We start from the raw sequence: 15,518 nt of genomic DNA on the forward strand, positions 1-15,518 counted from the left end.
TCGTGTTCAGTGACCAGGGTGGGGGCCACCTGAGCTCTGTTTAATGGCCCTTGATAATGCTATCCTTGAAGAAAGTGATGGGCAGTGGGAGGCTGGAGGTGGGAGGGGTGGAAGAAAGGACAATCTTTTTACAGGAGAATACAGCAAACAATGAAAATCCCTATAAGGGAAAGGTGTGCAAACTGCCTTGCTATCTATTTACATTGCCCAGAATATATGTGACTTTCCAAGTTAATGTCTTGATTGGTTTTATAAGGCCAGTTTGCCTTTCTCCCCTTTCTTTTAGTAGTTACAAATTCCCATGGCCCCACTTACTTCCTGCTAAGGAACACTAAAGACTAGGACTATAACCTGGGTATGGTGGCTAAGAGAACTAGTTGTCCTCACTAGGTCAGAGGTCTAAACCTTGGTCTTGAGCTTCCTGAGATCTGTCCATAGTTGCTGAACTACAAGGAAAGATGGGTGGAAAACCTAAGAGAATATGCAGCAACATTTACTACCTCTATGTACAGTGAGAGAGGGACTTCCCATTACACTTTTCCTATTTTCCTGTGATCACGTGTTAATTTTATAAGTGTGGAAAAATTAATTTGTGACCTCTGGTTCCAACTCTACTTTTTTAGAATCTTTAGTTAGAATAAAGAAAGACAAAAAAAAAAAAAAAAAAAAAAAAAAAAAAAAAAAAAAAAAAAAAAAAAAACCATGTATAAACATCAGAAGTGTATTTTCAGTGTGTGTAAGAGAGAGAAACAGAGAGACAGAGAGACAGAGACAGAGAGGCGCACCATGAGAAATACTGTACCCCCAAGAAGTTGGAGCCATGTAATTCTAGAACCAGAGAAGATGAATTGCAAAGGGTGAGAGTGACTTAGAACTTAGGGGAGCCAGTGACTAGTTTCTCCGCGCGCAGGCGGGGCCGGTGGCTAGAGGCTCCGTTTCCTGCGTAGATGGGTCACCTGGCAGCCTGTGACAGGTAGGGCGGAGGCTTGCGGTCCCCAAGCCAGGGGCGGAGCAGGAAACCGCGACGGCCCAGGGCTGGGGTGGAGCTCGGAGAGCCTCAGGTGCCTGTGGGTTGGGCCGCACCTGTGGGGACCAGAAGGGACGCTCCCGTCGAGTCGCTGGACCTGCGGGCTCCTTGGAGATGCGTGTCCCCGGCCGGCGGCTGATGAAGAAAGACGCGGCTCCCCGGGGCCCTTGAGCCTCTGTAGCCAGAGAGAGGTCCAGCATGGGCTGCGGGCAGCTCGCTGCTGGCCTGCTCCTCTTCACCCTGCTCCCAGCAGGTGAGCCCTGATAAAAAGGGGGAGTCCCATCCGGGGCCACGCGAGACAGGAAGCCATTTGTCTGGCCCTGCAGAGCCGGCCACCTACTCGGGTAGCTCTTGGCACCGGGAGGTGCAGGGGCCGGATCGAGTGTCCGCCAGCGGGAACCTGTTGTTTTCTTCCTTTATTAGCCCAGGGCTTTCAGAAACAGATGCAACTGAAAAGAAACCCCAGCCTTTGGATTTATGCTCCAACAGGTGTTGTTAGATGCTCCGTGGCTAAAACTGAATCGATAGAGGCGAAATCACCGTTCTTCAACTTCTTAATACCCCTTTCCCCGTCCCCTACCTGGTGTCGTACTTGCTTTCGGAATGTAGATGGGACGACAACCATATTGGCCCAGAGTGCGTTTATTCTTTCCTGACAAGTTAGATTGCGTCGGCAGTGTATGAAGGAAAGTTGGACATATTTTGAGTTTCTTTTACAGGCCATCCACTAGCACCTGTCATTTGTCGTTTTTCTGCTTTTTGTGTCCACCTTACCCCTCATTATCAGGCCCTCAGGTTGCCTAGTCACCCGCTGTCCCTGCACCATTCTTTGTACCTCCACACTTGGGGGGTCTCACTTGGAATTTGCATGTCTTAAGGTATCTCTTGGGAAACAGGGCAGAGGTCTTGACTGTGAGGCCCGGACAGGAAAGGAGAAAGAAGGGAAGGTCTTCTCGGCTCTGTAGTTGTGACTCCGCAAACAAGAATTTTAATTTCCTTTGGACGACCCGCCCAGTTTTATATCGACTCACTTTGCTCCTTTTGGGAATATCAATTTGCTCACAGACCAACTGGAAGCTTATATGGTTCATTCAGGCAGATGTAATATGAAAATGGAGGCAGAATTTCCTTTCTAGAAGCTAGTTAGAGGGTTGTCAGATGTGATCAAATCTCACAGAAACTAGAGTCTACCAGAGCTTAATGTTGGGAATAAAAGAAGGGAGGCTTGCAAAAGGGCAGAGAACAGAGAAAAGCCAGCATTCCCGAGGCAGGCTGGCTTTCAACTTGTTCTGCCAGAGGCATGTCGAAAGCTAACAAGACTAGATGCTGAACACATACATCGGAGAAGAAGCATATGAAGTCTCTCGTGAATTTAGGTACTTCGAATGCCACCAGAGTAGCTAACCAGCTTAGACCCTAAATGCAAATGTGTAAGAATTCTGGAGTTATCTATGGTCTTTTCTCCAGTGTGTTGAATTTCTCTTCTCCAAGTCCATGGCAGCTGGGGACAAAAATTCCTGTTTGTGCTGTCTTGGGTAAATAGAGGTCTGCTTCCATCAGCCTGACATCCTGTTTCCCAGCCTGGGACTTCTGATGTAACAGTCTTGCAGACAGAGCAAGAACACCTGCAGATGTAGAGCCTGTTAGGGTATAAATCCTGGTACCTTAACTATTTTAAGCTGTCCTGGTTTTTGTTTGTTTGTTTAATGAAGAAAATTTATAATAGACATTAAAAAAAATACAGCCACGATAGCCAAATACATACTAGACTATACAACATGCTAACTGTAAAAAGCATGGCCCAAATCTCTGAGCCAGCCACACCATGTTAGTAGCTAGGCCCCTGAGACAAGACAATATTAAAGGGTGTGGTGCTAGCCTGGTCCTCCCTACGTGGAAGTTGGCTGGTGTTTTACAAGACTGTGGAAAGTGAAGTAAGTCTACAGTGACTATCCAGCTTCACTTTCATTTCATAGATGAGAAACTGAGGCCCTAGCACTGTGAGGGGAAATAGCTACTTTGACAGATATTGTCCCTGAATATGTGGAGTCCTGTCAGTAATACTGTACCTGCTACATGGACCAGTGGTTCTCAACCTGTGGGTGGAGACTCTCTCGGAGACTGAATGACCCTTTCACAGGGGTCACCTAAGACTGTCAAAACCCACTGATATTTATACTTTGATTCACAACAGTAGAAAATTATACTTATGAAGTAGCGATGAAATAATATTATGGTTGGGGGTCACCACAACATAAGGAGCTATATTAAAGGGTCTCAGCATTAGGAAGGTTGAGAATTGCTGGTCTAGATGATTTTTTTTTTTTTTTTTTTTTTTGAGTTTGTATAGCTGATGTCCGTGTGACTCAGGTAATTTACTGAACTGTTTAAAGCCCGCAGTAAACATAGGTAATAATATACATCTTATAAAGTTTTTGTAAGAATTAATTAAAAGGCTTTAAAGTAGTTTATTGTACTGCTTGTATAAGATGAATGAAGGCTTAATAGATAGTAACCATAGTGATAATAATACTACTATGATTTGGACCCGAGTAAGACTGTTTAAAGCTAAATGGCAAAGAAACTAACTTGTTCTTCCCTTGTGGCTAGGAAACTGAAGGAACAGTGAGACGCCTGTTACTGTAACAAAATAACTGAGACAATCAGGTTGAAGAGAGGAAAGGTTTATTTTGGCTCATAGTCTTGGAGTTCTCGGTCCATGGTTGGTTGGCCTCATTGCTTTTGGGGCTGTGGTTAGACAGTGCATTCATATAGGGTCACATGGTAGAAGAAGCTGCCCTTCTCAAGGTGTCTAGGAATAGAGACAGAGCAACAGGATACGGCTAGGGTATCCCAATATGTCTCTCAAGGGCACTTTTCCAATTGCCTTCCTGGAGACTCCACCTATCAAAGGTTTGAGCACCTCCCAATGGTGCCAAACTGACACGAGAGCTTTAACACTTGGGCCTTTGGGACATACTCCAAGCCCAGGCTATAGCAGTGACTGTGAAATTAGAATTCAGACTCTGCCTCTTAATACTCATAACTTTGGGTAAGTTGTTTCAACTGTTTTCATTGAGAAAGTAGGTGAATTAAGTCCTTCCCAGCGCTGCTGCCCGTACACCCAGTCAGACCATCTCTTTTTGGGTGGTTTCCATTCAAGCACAGTAGCTATGGCATAGCCACTGCCTCAAGCAATCCTAAGAAGGAGCTCATTCCCTTCCCCCAGCCTTTGCCTTTTTCCTTATTTTTAAACCAAACATCACAAAATACCTCTTCAGATAACCCTGTAGAGATACTGCTTGTTCGTAGCATCTCACAAAACAATGCTTGTCAAAAACATACGAAAGGGTTATAATATAGAAAGAAAAAGTTCACAAAATTCTGTGACGGTGTCAGATAAGATGATAATTAGCATAAAGTATTCTTGGTGTTAAAACTCAGAGATGATGATCTCCACATAAAACCTGTTGCATAGGAAACGGTTAAGTCGGTTTTCTGAAGACCTATTCCAACTGTAATGCGTTTATTGGAAAACCCTGTACTTAAGTGAGTTGCTTTGTGGTCTAGCTACTTGTTCCATTTTGCTTGTTGAGAAGCGTCAAGCCAACCCCCTGATTAGCATCTGAGTTTCCACCGTTGTGCAGCTCGGGCCAGCGATAGAATTGTGAAGTTCCAGAGGACGGTGCTGAGGTCAGGGAGTCTTGTGAAGTTCCCATCACTGGGACCTGAGCTCTGAAAAAGATCACTCGCCAGTTGTGGGTTCTTTTGCTATTCTTAGAAGTCATTTTTAGGAAGAATTTTTTTAAAATCACATAAATTATATCTCATTTCTTGTTCCTTAAAGTAAAATATTAGGCAAGGCTACAGTAAGCACAGGAGCCATTCACCATTATTGGGTCATAGCGTCTCTTGTCTTTGTCCATTCTCTGAGGTCATTGTTAGAGTCAAGTTTAGCTTCTGTCTCATTCTAAAAGGGTTCCTGTCATTTGCACTTTTGTAAAAGAAAGGTTTTCTGTCTTGTTTTTTTTGTTTTTTTTTTTTTTTTTTGGTTTATTTTGTTTTGTTTTTGTTTGTTTGTTTGTTGAGACAAGCTCTCTCTATATATAGCTCTGGCTATCTTGGAACTCTCTGTGTAGACTAGGCTGCCCTCCAAGAGATCCACCTGCCTCTGCCTCCCAAGTGCTGGGATTAAAGGCAACTGATACTATGCCCCACTTGTAGAAGAGTTGTGTTACTTTACAGAACCATCTAGCTATAGTCTTACAATTTGGGAAATCCAACAGCTGACACATGGGGGACAAGATCTTTAGACAAAACATGAGTGATTTCCCAGAGGTGCTGGGGTGGAGGGGTGGATCATACTTAGAACTAGTGAAATCTTACAAAATCCCCAATATGATGGCTAGCAACATGGAGCCTCTCAGGGTAAAAGGTTACGTGTGCTGGCAAAGTGTCCACTTGGAACCTCCCTCTCCCCTGGAGGGTTCCTGAATCCTTTCCAGAATTCCCATGCCCCGTTAAACACAAGGAGAAATCATTTCACCTCTCATTACATCCCCTCCCCTCCAGCTGTTAGTTCAGATGAACAATCTGGATCTAGGGAAGCCTTGTGTGTTACAGTGAGACACCACACAGGACAGCTGGCACCGTGCTTCTTCCCCATTTCACACAGTGGAGCAGGTTAGTTTGGTGGAGTTGAACTATGATGCATGCTAGAGTGAGGGACTAGCCCTCAGTGTCTGAATAGATGCCAATTAAACTTCTAGCTCCAAATGCAATGGAACAGGGTGAAATGTTGGGTGATTAATGAACCTTCTACCTGGATTTATTTCAGCATAATAATTTATTTTGTTCAGAAGTCCTTGGGCAAAATGATATTGTGCATCTTCAGAATTACAAGATTATCCCATGTCTACTTGCAGTCTATTCAGGTGTCCAAATGTTGGTGGGTAAGGCAGGGTGAAGTGATGGCAGTTTTGATGCTTTGTTCCTTTCTCATTTTTAATTACCAGATTCTGTTGCTTCGTTCCAGGCTTGGCTTTTTTCTTTCTTTTTTAAATTCTGGGTGCCAACAGCCACCCTAGCCCACTGTCTGCACAGCTCCTTGCCTGCAGACCACTGTCTCTTTTCTGTCAGCCATCCTCCATGCACAGAGTGACAGGCAACCTGCCACACCTACCTTTTTCTCATTCACTTTAACCCTCCATTCAAGAAGCTTCCTATAGCTTACAAACGCCATAAAATTCAAAACCCTCACTAACAGGCAACCTTATCTCTTTACTGATAGGAGTCTGGCTTAGTGAACCCCAGTGGCTATATTACTAATGCTTAACTCTGACTTTTTTTTTTTTTTTTAATAAACTTTTAAAACGTGAAACATTTGTTTCAAGAGGTTTAGCCTATATTGAGTTAAGTTTTTTTCTTTTAACCAGTGTACCCATAATGCATCATTTTATCTGGGGCTCCTGTGCTGAGAAACAAAAGCAGTCATGGTCCTGGCTCCCAAGATTTATATGCTCTGAATACACACTGATGCAGATACAGAACTGAGACTAAGGCTATAAAGGCCGGGTTAAGGTACCAGGAGAGCACATAATGATTAGATTGCTTTTTCCAACCAGGAGTCCTTTCCCAAAGACATGTTTGGGTTGAGGAATGATCATCTGAAATCAAAGGAATAGCACATGGTGGATCATCAGAGAGGAGCTCAGTGAGTGTGGGGCAGGAAAAAAAATAATGCCAGCGAGGCTGAGCAGAGAAAGCTGCTGAGTGGTGAGGGCAAACATGGGGAAGGACTGGACGTGAATGGCTTCCTGGGTCATGGTGGGAATGAATGTGTGTTGTTGTTGTTGTTGTTGTTGTTGTTGTTGTTGTTGTTGTTAAGAGCAATGGTAAGCTGTTGGAGGATCTTAAGGAGTTTGAGTTGGGAGATGAACAGCACCATGGAATCCATACATTGGAGGAGCCACAGAGACCTACTGCAACAGCTAAGCTAAGACCATATGTAGGCTGGAGGCAATGGCTGAGATGTACTGAGATGGCTGTGAAGAACAGAGATCCCAGGGGTACTTAAGAGATAAGTAAACTCAGTGTGGCAAGGCTGTATATAAATAATGAAGAAGAAAGAGATGTTAAGGGTGATTCCTGAGTTTTGGTCTTGGTCATCCACTAAATAGAAGCGTGAAAGAGGCCCCCGTTTATACAGGGGATCTTGATTTAGGACTTGGGCTTGATTTAGAAGTTGAAACATCAAAGATGAGCCATCAGGAGCCTTTGGTACATAGATCTGCCAGCCCCTTGGTAGACAGCAGTAGGAGTTGGCCTCCAAGCTCTGGGGGTTTCTGAAAACCCTGCCAGACTTGCTCGTGGCAGATATTTCATCTGTGTTTTATTGCTTATTACTGAGTTCCCACCAAGAGGTTGAGTTCCAAGGCACAGACCTTGTCTTCTGGAACAGTGTCTGGCTCACAGTAAGCTCTCAAAAATAAATGTATGTGTACACTCTGGTGGGTCCCAAATTTGCATATTCTCTGAGATTAGCCTGTGGGGGCATGAATCACCAACCTGGGCAGATGGCTTTGGGAAACTCCAAGCGTTTGCCCCTCAAACAAGCCTTGTCCTTTCCCGCTCGTAGCCAATGGAATGTCAAGTTCAGGTTACCTGAGTGGGTACCTTTTAAAAAAATTTTCCCCGATTATTATTATTTTTTTAAGATTGTAAGTTTCCCCTTTTGGAAAGGTTGTGGTAAAGCGCAGTATTGTCATTTACTGTTTATGGGACTATAAATTTTATTTCTGAAGTAGCTATTAAAACATAAAAAGCTTATTCCCTTTGACTGGGCAAACACTATGAAGTAAAAAACGTGCAGATAAACAGATAATTACGTTAAAATATTCATTCTAGCAATTCACAGCATCCTTGTTCTAATAGTGAAAACTCAAAAGCAACCCAAGCTCCTGTTGTTAGGAAAATTTGCAACAAGTTATACTTCCCAGAGTTATTTTCATGCAGTCACTGGAAACAAATAAATCTGTAGAAACATACACAGAATATGTTGGTCATTTGGAGATAAAACAAAGTTGCTAATCATTGTGCATATTTGAATAGTGAGGGAAAGACATGGAAGGATGCACACCAGACTATCTAGAGCGAAACTTCCACACAGTGAAATTAATGGCAAGCAGGGAGGGACATTTCTACTTTAACTCTTTGTGTTGCTTGAAGCTCTTGTTTGTTTTATATTAATAAACGGAAAAAAGGGGAAATAAATTCTATGCACAATAGTTAGAATAAGTTTGTGAATACCTTTTAAATTTGAGAATATTTTTTCTTTAACAATTAATTTTTATTTGTGTGTCTGTATATGGATGCTCCCATGTATCTGGGCACCTGTGGAAGCCAGGAGAGGGTATATCCCCTGGAGCTGGAGTTACAGGTCTTATGATTGACCCAAAGTGGATGCTGGGAACTAGACTCTGGGTGAGCAGCAAGTGCTCTTACCCGCAGACACATCTCTCTGGCCTTGAGAATATTCCTTGAAAGGTTACACCTCACACTAGGGTAGTATAGTAAGACCAGTGCAGAGCTTAGGGTTTCAGGTTTCTGTTAAAATGTACCTTTGTACATTACTAGCTAGGTGCCAGACCTTTGAGGATTGCCACTGATAAACTTGAGAAAAATAAAAAAGAACTTCTAATTGTCTTTCTTTCTTTTTTTCTTTTTGTCTTCAGAGGTATAAGGAGATAACGTGTGATAATAAAGCAGCCAGTGCAGGAGATGCTCAGTCTCCTTCAGTGTCCTCAGTGAAGCCTGGTGCTTAGCTCCCCTTCCCCAGCCCAGCTCTGCATGCATGGATCTAATTCCTCCTCCACCCATTTCACCGGCACTCCACACTTCTCTCCCAGTGTTCCCTGTTCCCTTCCCATCCATTGCTCACTGTTGGCTTCTTTCCTTTCAACTTCTGTCATATTTGCTCTGTTATCTAAGCAAGTACTGATGGCAAATATACTTACGGAGATTGCTTGCTCAGACATAAACTGATAGGATTGAGCCTGTGTGCTTTTTGTTAACCTGCTGAGTGGAGCTGAGGTGCCTGTGCATTTGCAAACACTCAACGGACCAGATGCCCATCAGTGGGGCACCAGGCCTTATCCTCCCCAGCGGGGCTCTGTGTTCCTATTTACTACCGTGTGTGGCTCAACTTTGCAATGCTGTAACAAAAGAAACTCGGCTTGGGAAGGGAAAAGATTTGTACTGGTTCACAACCTCGGAACCTTCAGCTCAGGGTTTGCTTTGGGGATTGAGGTTCAACTATGGTGGAACCAACTCATCTCACAGCAGTGAGGTGGTTCAGAAGAGAGGAAGACCAGCATCCCTTAGTCTGTCTTCTTTGATAGTGTGGCCAAGTGGTGGAAAACCTTTACTTCCCCTCCTCAGAGTTTTCACCATCTCAGGAGTCAGCCTGAGATGACATGGGCCCTTTGGGACATCCCAAGTACATACAAACAATAGCTTATGTCCTTCGAGCAGAACTTTATTTGGAGTGGAAGGGGAAATACCATCTAGCCCCCCAGCCCCCACCATAAAGTCTTGATTCAAAGGAAAAAAATGGCATCTCTTTTCTGTATGGATGGCATCATTTTGAAACTGTAACCTCTTTTCTCATCTAGTACCACACTGAATTAAGAAATATAGCACATTCTGCATGCACTTGGGAATATATGGTATTTGGCTGGTGAGATACTACGTACATGGGTCTGCTTTCCTTGTACTTCAGGGTAGACGGCAGTCCCCACTTGGCACAGCAAAATGGTCTCGGAAAGTACCTGGTGGCGGGAAACTAAGAACCCCCGTCCCCTTCCCTCCTTCCCATGTGTTCTCATAGCTCATCTGAAGTTTCCATTCTACCCTTAAATGACAGGTCTCTCCGCTCCCTTCCTCTTTCACAGAAGAGGGTTTGCTGGTGTATGGAGCTATAAAGCACTCAGTCTACTGACTGCTTTTGCAAAGGCAGAGACTATCATGATAGCTTACATTTGTATAAGTTCAATTCTTTCTAGAGGATTTCCTTTAACTTTCTGGTCTTAGTTGACATTAAACTCTTGATTCAGATGAATACAGCTGATGGCCAATACGCATTGAATGTCTATAATGTGCAGAGCCCTTTGCTTATTGGGGACATTTATCATTCTATTCTGAGACAGATAATGCCATTGTCTGATTTCCCATAGCTTAGAAATAATGCAGCAGATCTCTAGAATGGGGAGAGGGTTTGTTAGGTTCAGAATGAAGGCAACAAAGCCCCACCTAGGCCTTAAAGTTTCCAAGAGAAAATGACTAGAGACAGTTGGGCATTAGATGACAGACTGAGCATAGGAAGGGTCCCAAGAGGAAGGTAAGTCAAGAATTTGAAATTTTAGCTGGGTGTGGTAGCACAAGCCTTTAATCCCAGCACTCAGGAGGCAGAGGCAGGAGAATCTCTGTGAATTTGAGGCCTTGGTCTATGAAGCAAGTTCTATGACAGTCATGGCTATAGCACAGAGAAACCCTGTCTCAAAACAAAACAAAACAAACAAAAAGAGCTTTGAAAGGTTTCAGTGCTAACTTTGAAAGAACAAACAGGTAACCAGGCCATCCATAATCAGAGCATTTCTTATTGGAATTTAAACTTTTCCAGCCCAGATTCTTCTGGTTCTTCAGGTCTCACCCTAAAAAAAAACCTCATGTGTTGATCTCTGTGAATGCCCAGTGTGGTTTGTTGTGCAGAGTAAAAGTCAGAAGCTAAAGAAAAAGGAAGATGGGACAATCTTACTTTAGAGATGAACTAATTACTACTTCCTTTCTCTCTCGCCCAGTCTGGAAACTCCTATTGCTCGTAGGGGTCTAGTGCCGGATGTCCACTTTGGAAGAGGAGCTTTGCCTGTTTAGGAGACATGGCAGTTTTGAGTTTGATTTCAGCACTGATACTTCTTAATTAGATATGTGCTGGTAGGCACATGGGTCTTGGTTTATACCCTCTGAACTTCCATCCCTATGAATGACCAAAGCTAATCCCTATCGTGAAGTCGAGTACTAGAAACAAAGACCATCCATCCATCACTGGGAGCCTAGTAGATTCTGAGGACCAAGCACAGAAAGGTAGAACTTCCCTACCATTCCTCGGTGTGTGTGGCAGAGCAGAGGTGAAGGCCTGTGGTCCGACTGGGGTCTTGTGGGGTTGGTAGATCTCTGGGAGGAAGTGTAAACGAGGTTAACGCCTGTGAAGATCTAAAATGTTTTAAGCCTTGAGATACACAAGGGATGAAGTAACAGAGAGGCTCCGTCCCCAGGCAACAAAGTCAGCACTGACGTTGGTAAAGGTGACTTGGTCACTCCAGCTGTGGCCTGCCCATAATAAGGGCATTCATGCAAGAGGAGCTAGGTGTGCATTTGGTAATCAAGGCCGTCACCTGAGATCCCATTCTTCTCCCTCCTGGGGGTTTAGAGTCGGCAGTCTTCAAAGCTCCCCCCAGAGCACCTTCTGGCTGCAACCAATTCCCTTTCCTGACCTTTAGCAGACACACACTCTCCTCTCTCAAGTGCTCCATCTTTGCACAAAAGCTAACGAGCTTGAGCGAGCTGCACCTACCAAATTACCCTTCAGCCAAATAGAGAAGTTAGGGATTGCCAGTGCCTCTCCTTCTAACCAAAGAAAAGTCAGGAAGTACATCAAGAATGCTGCACCTGGAGAGAATCCTGACCCTGTGCCCCTCAGAGTGACAGTGGGCAAGCCACACATGTTGTCCACGTGCTCCTTCCAGGATCACATTTATTGTGTAAAGGAAAACACCGGAGTCGTGTGAAGCAAAGGGCTTGTTTAGAACAGTCAAGCCACAGCTTTGAGGAAGGAGGAGAAGGGGTCATTTTATGTAAATGTAAGGATAGCCTTGTGTTGTCTTCCCTGTAGAGCGGTTCCATTCTGCCGGCCTGAGTTCTCAGAATCCTGCAGCTGGCGAGGCCAGAGGTTCTTTCCTACCAAACTCTTGAAGGTTTATTCTGAAAAAAATGTTCTTTTTCCATTCACGGTTGAGTAGTGCAGCTAAGCACCGCCCACTCCCACTCCCACCCCCTCCCCCATACCCCACCCCCAGCGCTCATCTGTTCTTCAGGGATGACATCAGTGATTATCCTTGAACTAGATGATGGATGTGTCCTGGCTCCACCCCATACGCCCATCACCCACTCACCACCTGTCCTGCCTAATTACCTTCCTCCTATAGGCTGTAGCCGGACTGGTTCCCTCCTGGTCCCCTAAACATCAAGCCTTCCAGAAAAGAAGCTTGGCTGCTTCATTTTCTTCCTTCTTGAAGCAGCAGCCCCCTGCCTTCTCTCTGCTTTTGATACGTGGTCTAAAACCTACCTGAGCCTTTAGGTTTGACTTAAATTTCTTGCTTGTGCACAGTCTTCATACATCGTTTTCACTGCTAATGTCAAAGGGTAGTGACACAGCCTGTGTTACAGTCCAGTCCCAGAAGCTGGCCAGGTCATTTCTGAGTGCCAGAGCCTGCCCTGAGCAGGGTTGTGCTGTCTCATCAGAGACATGAGAAATGCAGAAGGTGCCCATCATTAGCTAGGCTGGGGGCTCTTAGGAGACCCGTGGCCAAAGATGAAGCATTCAACACAGAGTCATGCTGCTCTATGAGGGAGGGTCTCAGGTTCTTCCAGGGTCAGAGGTCTGCTCACCTGAAAGCCCACAGCTAGGTCCAGAACTTGACCTTTGAGTCTTTTGTGGAAAGTCAGGTTATAGAGCTAACCCCCAGCAGCCTCTTTCACAAACTGCAGTTTCTAAGTGGACATTGTATCTGCTGCATCTTGGAAGTCTGTACGTCATTTGCTACTATGACAAAATGTCTCAGTTTTCTACTGAGATACATACTACTAGCTATACATAAGATGCCACTACATGGCACAGACAATGTAGAATTGAATAAAACAGTGATGTACTTAGAAAGAAAGAAAGGAAAAAAAAAAAAAAAAAAGGCCCATCCAGGAACCTGAGAATGCACAGGCTTGCAGGTTAGCAATGCAAGCCCAGTGAAACTAAATTCAATCTCAGAAACCCACAGAAAGGTGGAAGGAGAAAACCAACTCCACAGAGTATTCATCTGATCCCACATGTGCCTCCCCCAATAATGACAGTGGTGGTGGTGATGGTGGTGATGATGATGGTGGTGATGAGGAGGAGGATGGTGGTGGTGGGGATGTTGATGATGAAGATGAGGATGAAGATGATGAAAGATAGGCCCAGTTAGCTGCCCTCTAAAGGGATGGCTTAGTCAGAAAGGAAGACTTTACTGAAGAAGGGCTCTGCTAAAGAGAGCAAGACGGCAGCGTGAGCAGCCGAGTCCTCGATTGCCTTTCTGCAAGGACATGGTAAAGTCAGTGCAGGTTGAGTATCTCTTATCTGAAGTGCCTGGGATGAGAAGAGTTTCAGATTGGGGATTTCAAATTTGAGAAAATTTGTATAGTCTTTATTGACTGAATATCCTTATTCTGAAAATATAAACTCTGAGATGCTCTAAAATCAAAAACATTTTGGGTGTCATGTTGACACTCAGAAATTTTTAGGGGTGTTGGGGAGATGGTTCAGTGGGTAAGAGAGCTTATTGTACAAAACAGGAAGACCTGGCTTCACATTTCCAGCACCCATGTAAAAACTAGGTGTGGCCATGCACTTATAACCCCAGCCCTGGGAGGGTGGAGACATTTGCTGGAGTTTATTGAGTGCCAGGAAGTGACAATTTCCAGGGATAGTGAGAGACTCTGTCTCAAGGGAGTAAGGTGATACGGGGGAGAGGAATAGACAAGACACCCCTCCTCTGCCCTCTACATGGAGTCTGCAGATATGCACACCACACATATACACGGCAAAAAGAAAAACAAAGGTAGGCTTTCAGAACATTTCAGATGTGGGAGATTCCAGACCCAGGATGCTATCACGATCCTCACTCAACAGCTGAGGAAAGGGAAACTAAGCCAGAAGTTCATTCAAGTGTCCCGGTGAATAACAAGCATGGTTTGCAGCCTATGCCAGCTGTTCTTAAAGTGTCCCTCCCCCCCCCATGGCCTCCCCCCACACACACAACAGCTTCCATCTCTCCTGGACATAGCTTTTCTTATTTTTCTCTTGGAAATCTGCCTAAAATGTAAGTTCCTGGGCCTCACGTAAGTCTTGCTGAACTGGAAACTCTCTGGACTGTTCTAGTGCGTACAGTGAGGAAACTCAGCCTTGGGTACCTTTGCCTACACTAGGCCCCACGCCCACCTTCTGAAGAAGACCCCCTTCTAATGCAGCCCATGAGGCATTCCAAGATGATGGCTGAGGATGGTTTTCTCACCACTCCACCGTTTCATCTGCTGCCTGTGTGCCACCTAGCTCCTAGTCAAACTGTAATTTGGCTACTGTTATGAATCGTAATGTAAATAAATTTCAGTGTATTCTGAGGAGTCATGACCCACAGAATGGGAACCATTGAGACTTTTAGGAAAATGAGAAACTAGTTTTTCTCTTTTCTTCTTTTTTCCTTCTCCTTCCTCCTTCCTTCCTCCCTCCTTCCCTCTTTCTCTCTTTCCTTTCCTCCTTCCTTCCCTCCCTCCCTTTCTCCCTTCTTTTCTTTTCTAAGATGGGTCTCACTACGTAGACCCACCCAGCTGTAATGTTGGGATGAAACGGCAGTGCTACCTGAGCCTGGCCACAGATGGGAAACCACTTTTAGAAGTGAAGGGACAGGGGAAAACTGGTTTTAACTGGATCACTACTCTACTTCAACTGCGACCTTATTTAAATACAGTTTTTTTATTGCTATGGGTGTGTGGTTGTTATTGTTGGACTGGTGTTGGGTGTGTTAATGGACTGTGAATTCTGGGAAGTTTTCCTTACTCCTCCCCCCACCCCCCACTCCTGTCCCCTCCAGGTGCTTAGGGCTCTTTTCTTCTGTATACCCCTCAGCAAGAGCCTGTGTCTTTGAGCTCCCAGCCAGTGGTGGGCTGGAGGGCCATGGCAGTGCAGCTTTTGTTCATTTGCATGGCTTTTATTACTCGGGAACAAAAGTAGGTCACTTTAGCATTGTCTCTTGCTCTTGCCTTCAGGGTGTCTGTGCTTGCTGGTCACAGTCCAGCACACAGAACGCTATGTTACTCTGTTTGCCTCCGTCACCCTCAAATGTGACTACACCACCTCTGCTCAGCTCCAGGACGTGGTTGTGACATGGCGCTTCAAGTCCTTCTGCAAGGACCCCATCTTTGACTACTTCTCTGCCTGTGAGTACCCCCATTCTCATTCTGCCCATGGTCCCAGGCATCATTGGGGCCTAGAGGTCATTACAAATCACTAATTGTCATCACGAGAAGAACCTGCCGGGCCACTGTGCCTTTATTTTTTTTCAGATAAACTGAACCCAGTTTACACGACGAGTTGTTCAAGAGCAAATGTTAGTTTGTTTGTTTACCC

At 44.7% G+C, this 15,518-nt stretch overlaps 1 protein-coding gene across 3 annotated transcripts in view; it reads left to right on the top strand.

The window, feature by feature from the left end:
- The first annotated feature begins 1,031 nt into the window (after positions 1–1,031).
- The window catches only part of Ildr1 (immunoglobulin like domain containing receptor 1), a 32,133-nt gene continuing 17,646 nt past the window's right edge, over positions 1,032–15,518 (top strand). The window contains exons 1-2 of one of the 3 annotated variants that reach the window (XM_034515361.2): positions 1,032–1,280; positions 15,158–15,328. In XM_034515361.2, the coding sequence (XP_034371252.1) occupies positions 1,226–1,280; positions 15,158–15,328 (226 nt within the window). In that variant the 5' untranslated portion in view covers positions 1,032–1,225. The remainder of the gene's footprint in view (positions 1,281–15,157; positions 15,329–15,518) is intronic. The other 2 variants (XM_034515360.2, XM_034515359.2) reach the window with 2 other exon arrangements.

This window comes from Arvicanthis niloticus, chromosome 12, assembly GCF_011762505.2.
Source record: "Arvicanthis niloticus isolate mArvNil1 chromosome 12, mArvNil1.pat.X, whole genome shotgun sequence".
NCBI classification, from domain to species: Eukaryota; Metazoa; Chordata; class Mammalia; order Rodentia; family Muridae; genus Arvicanthis; species Arvicanthis niloticus.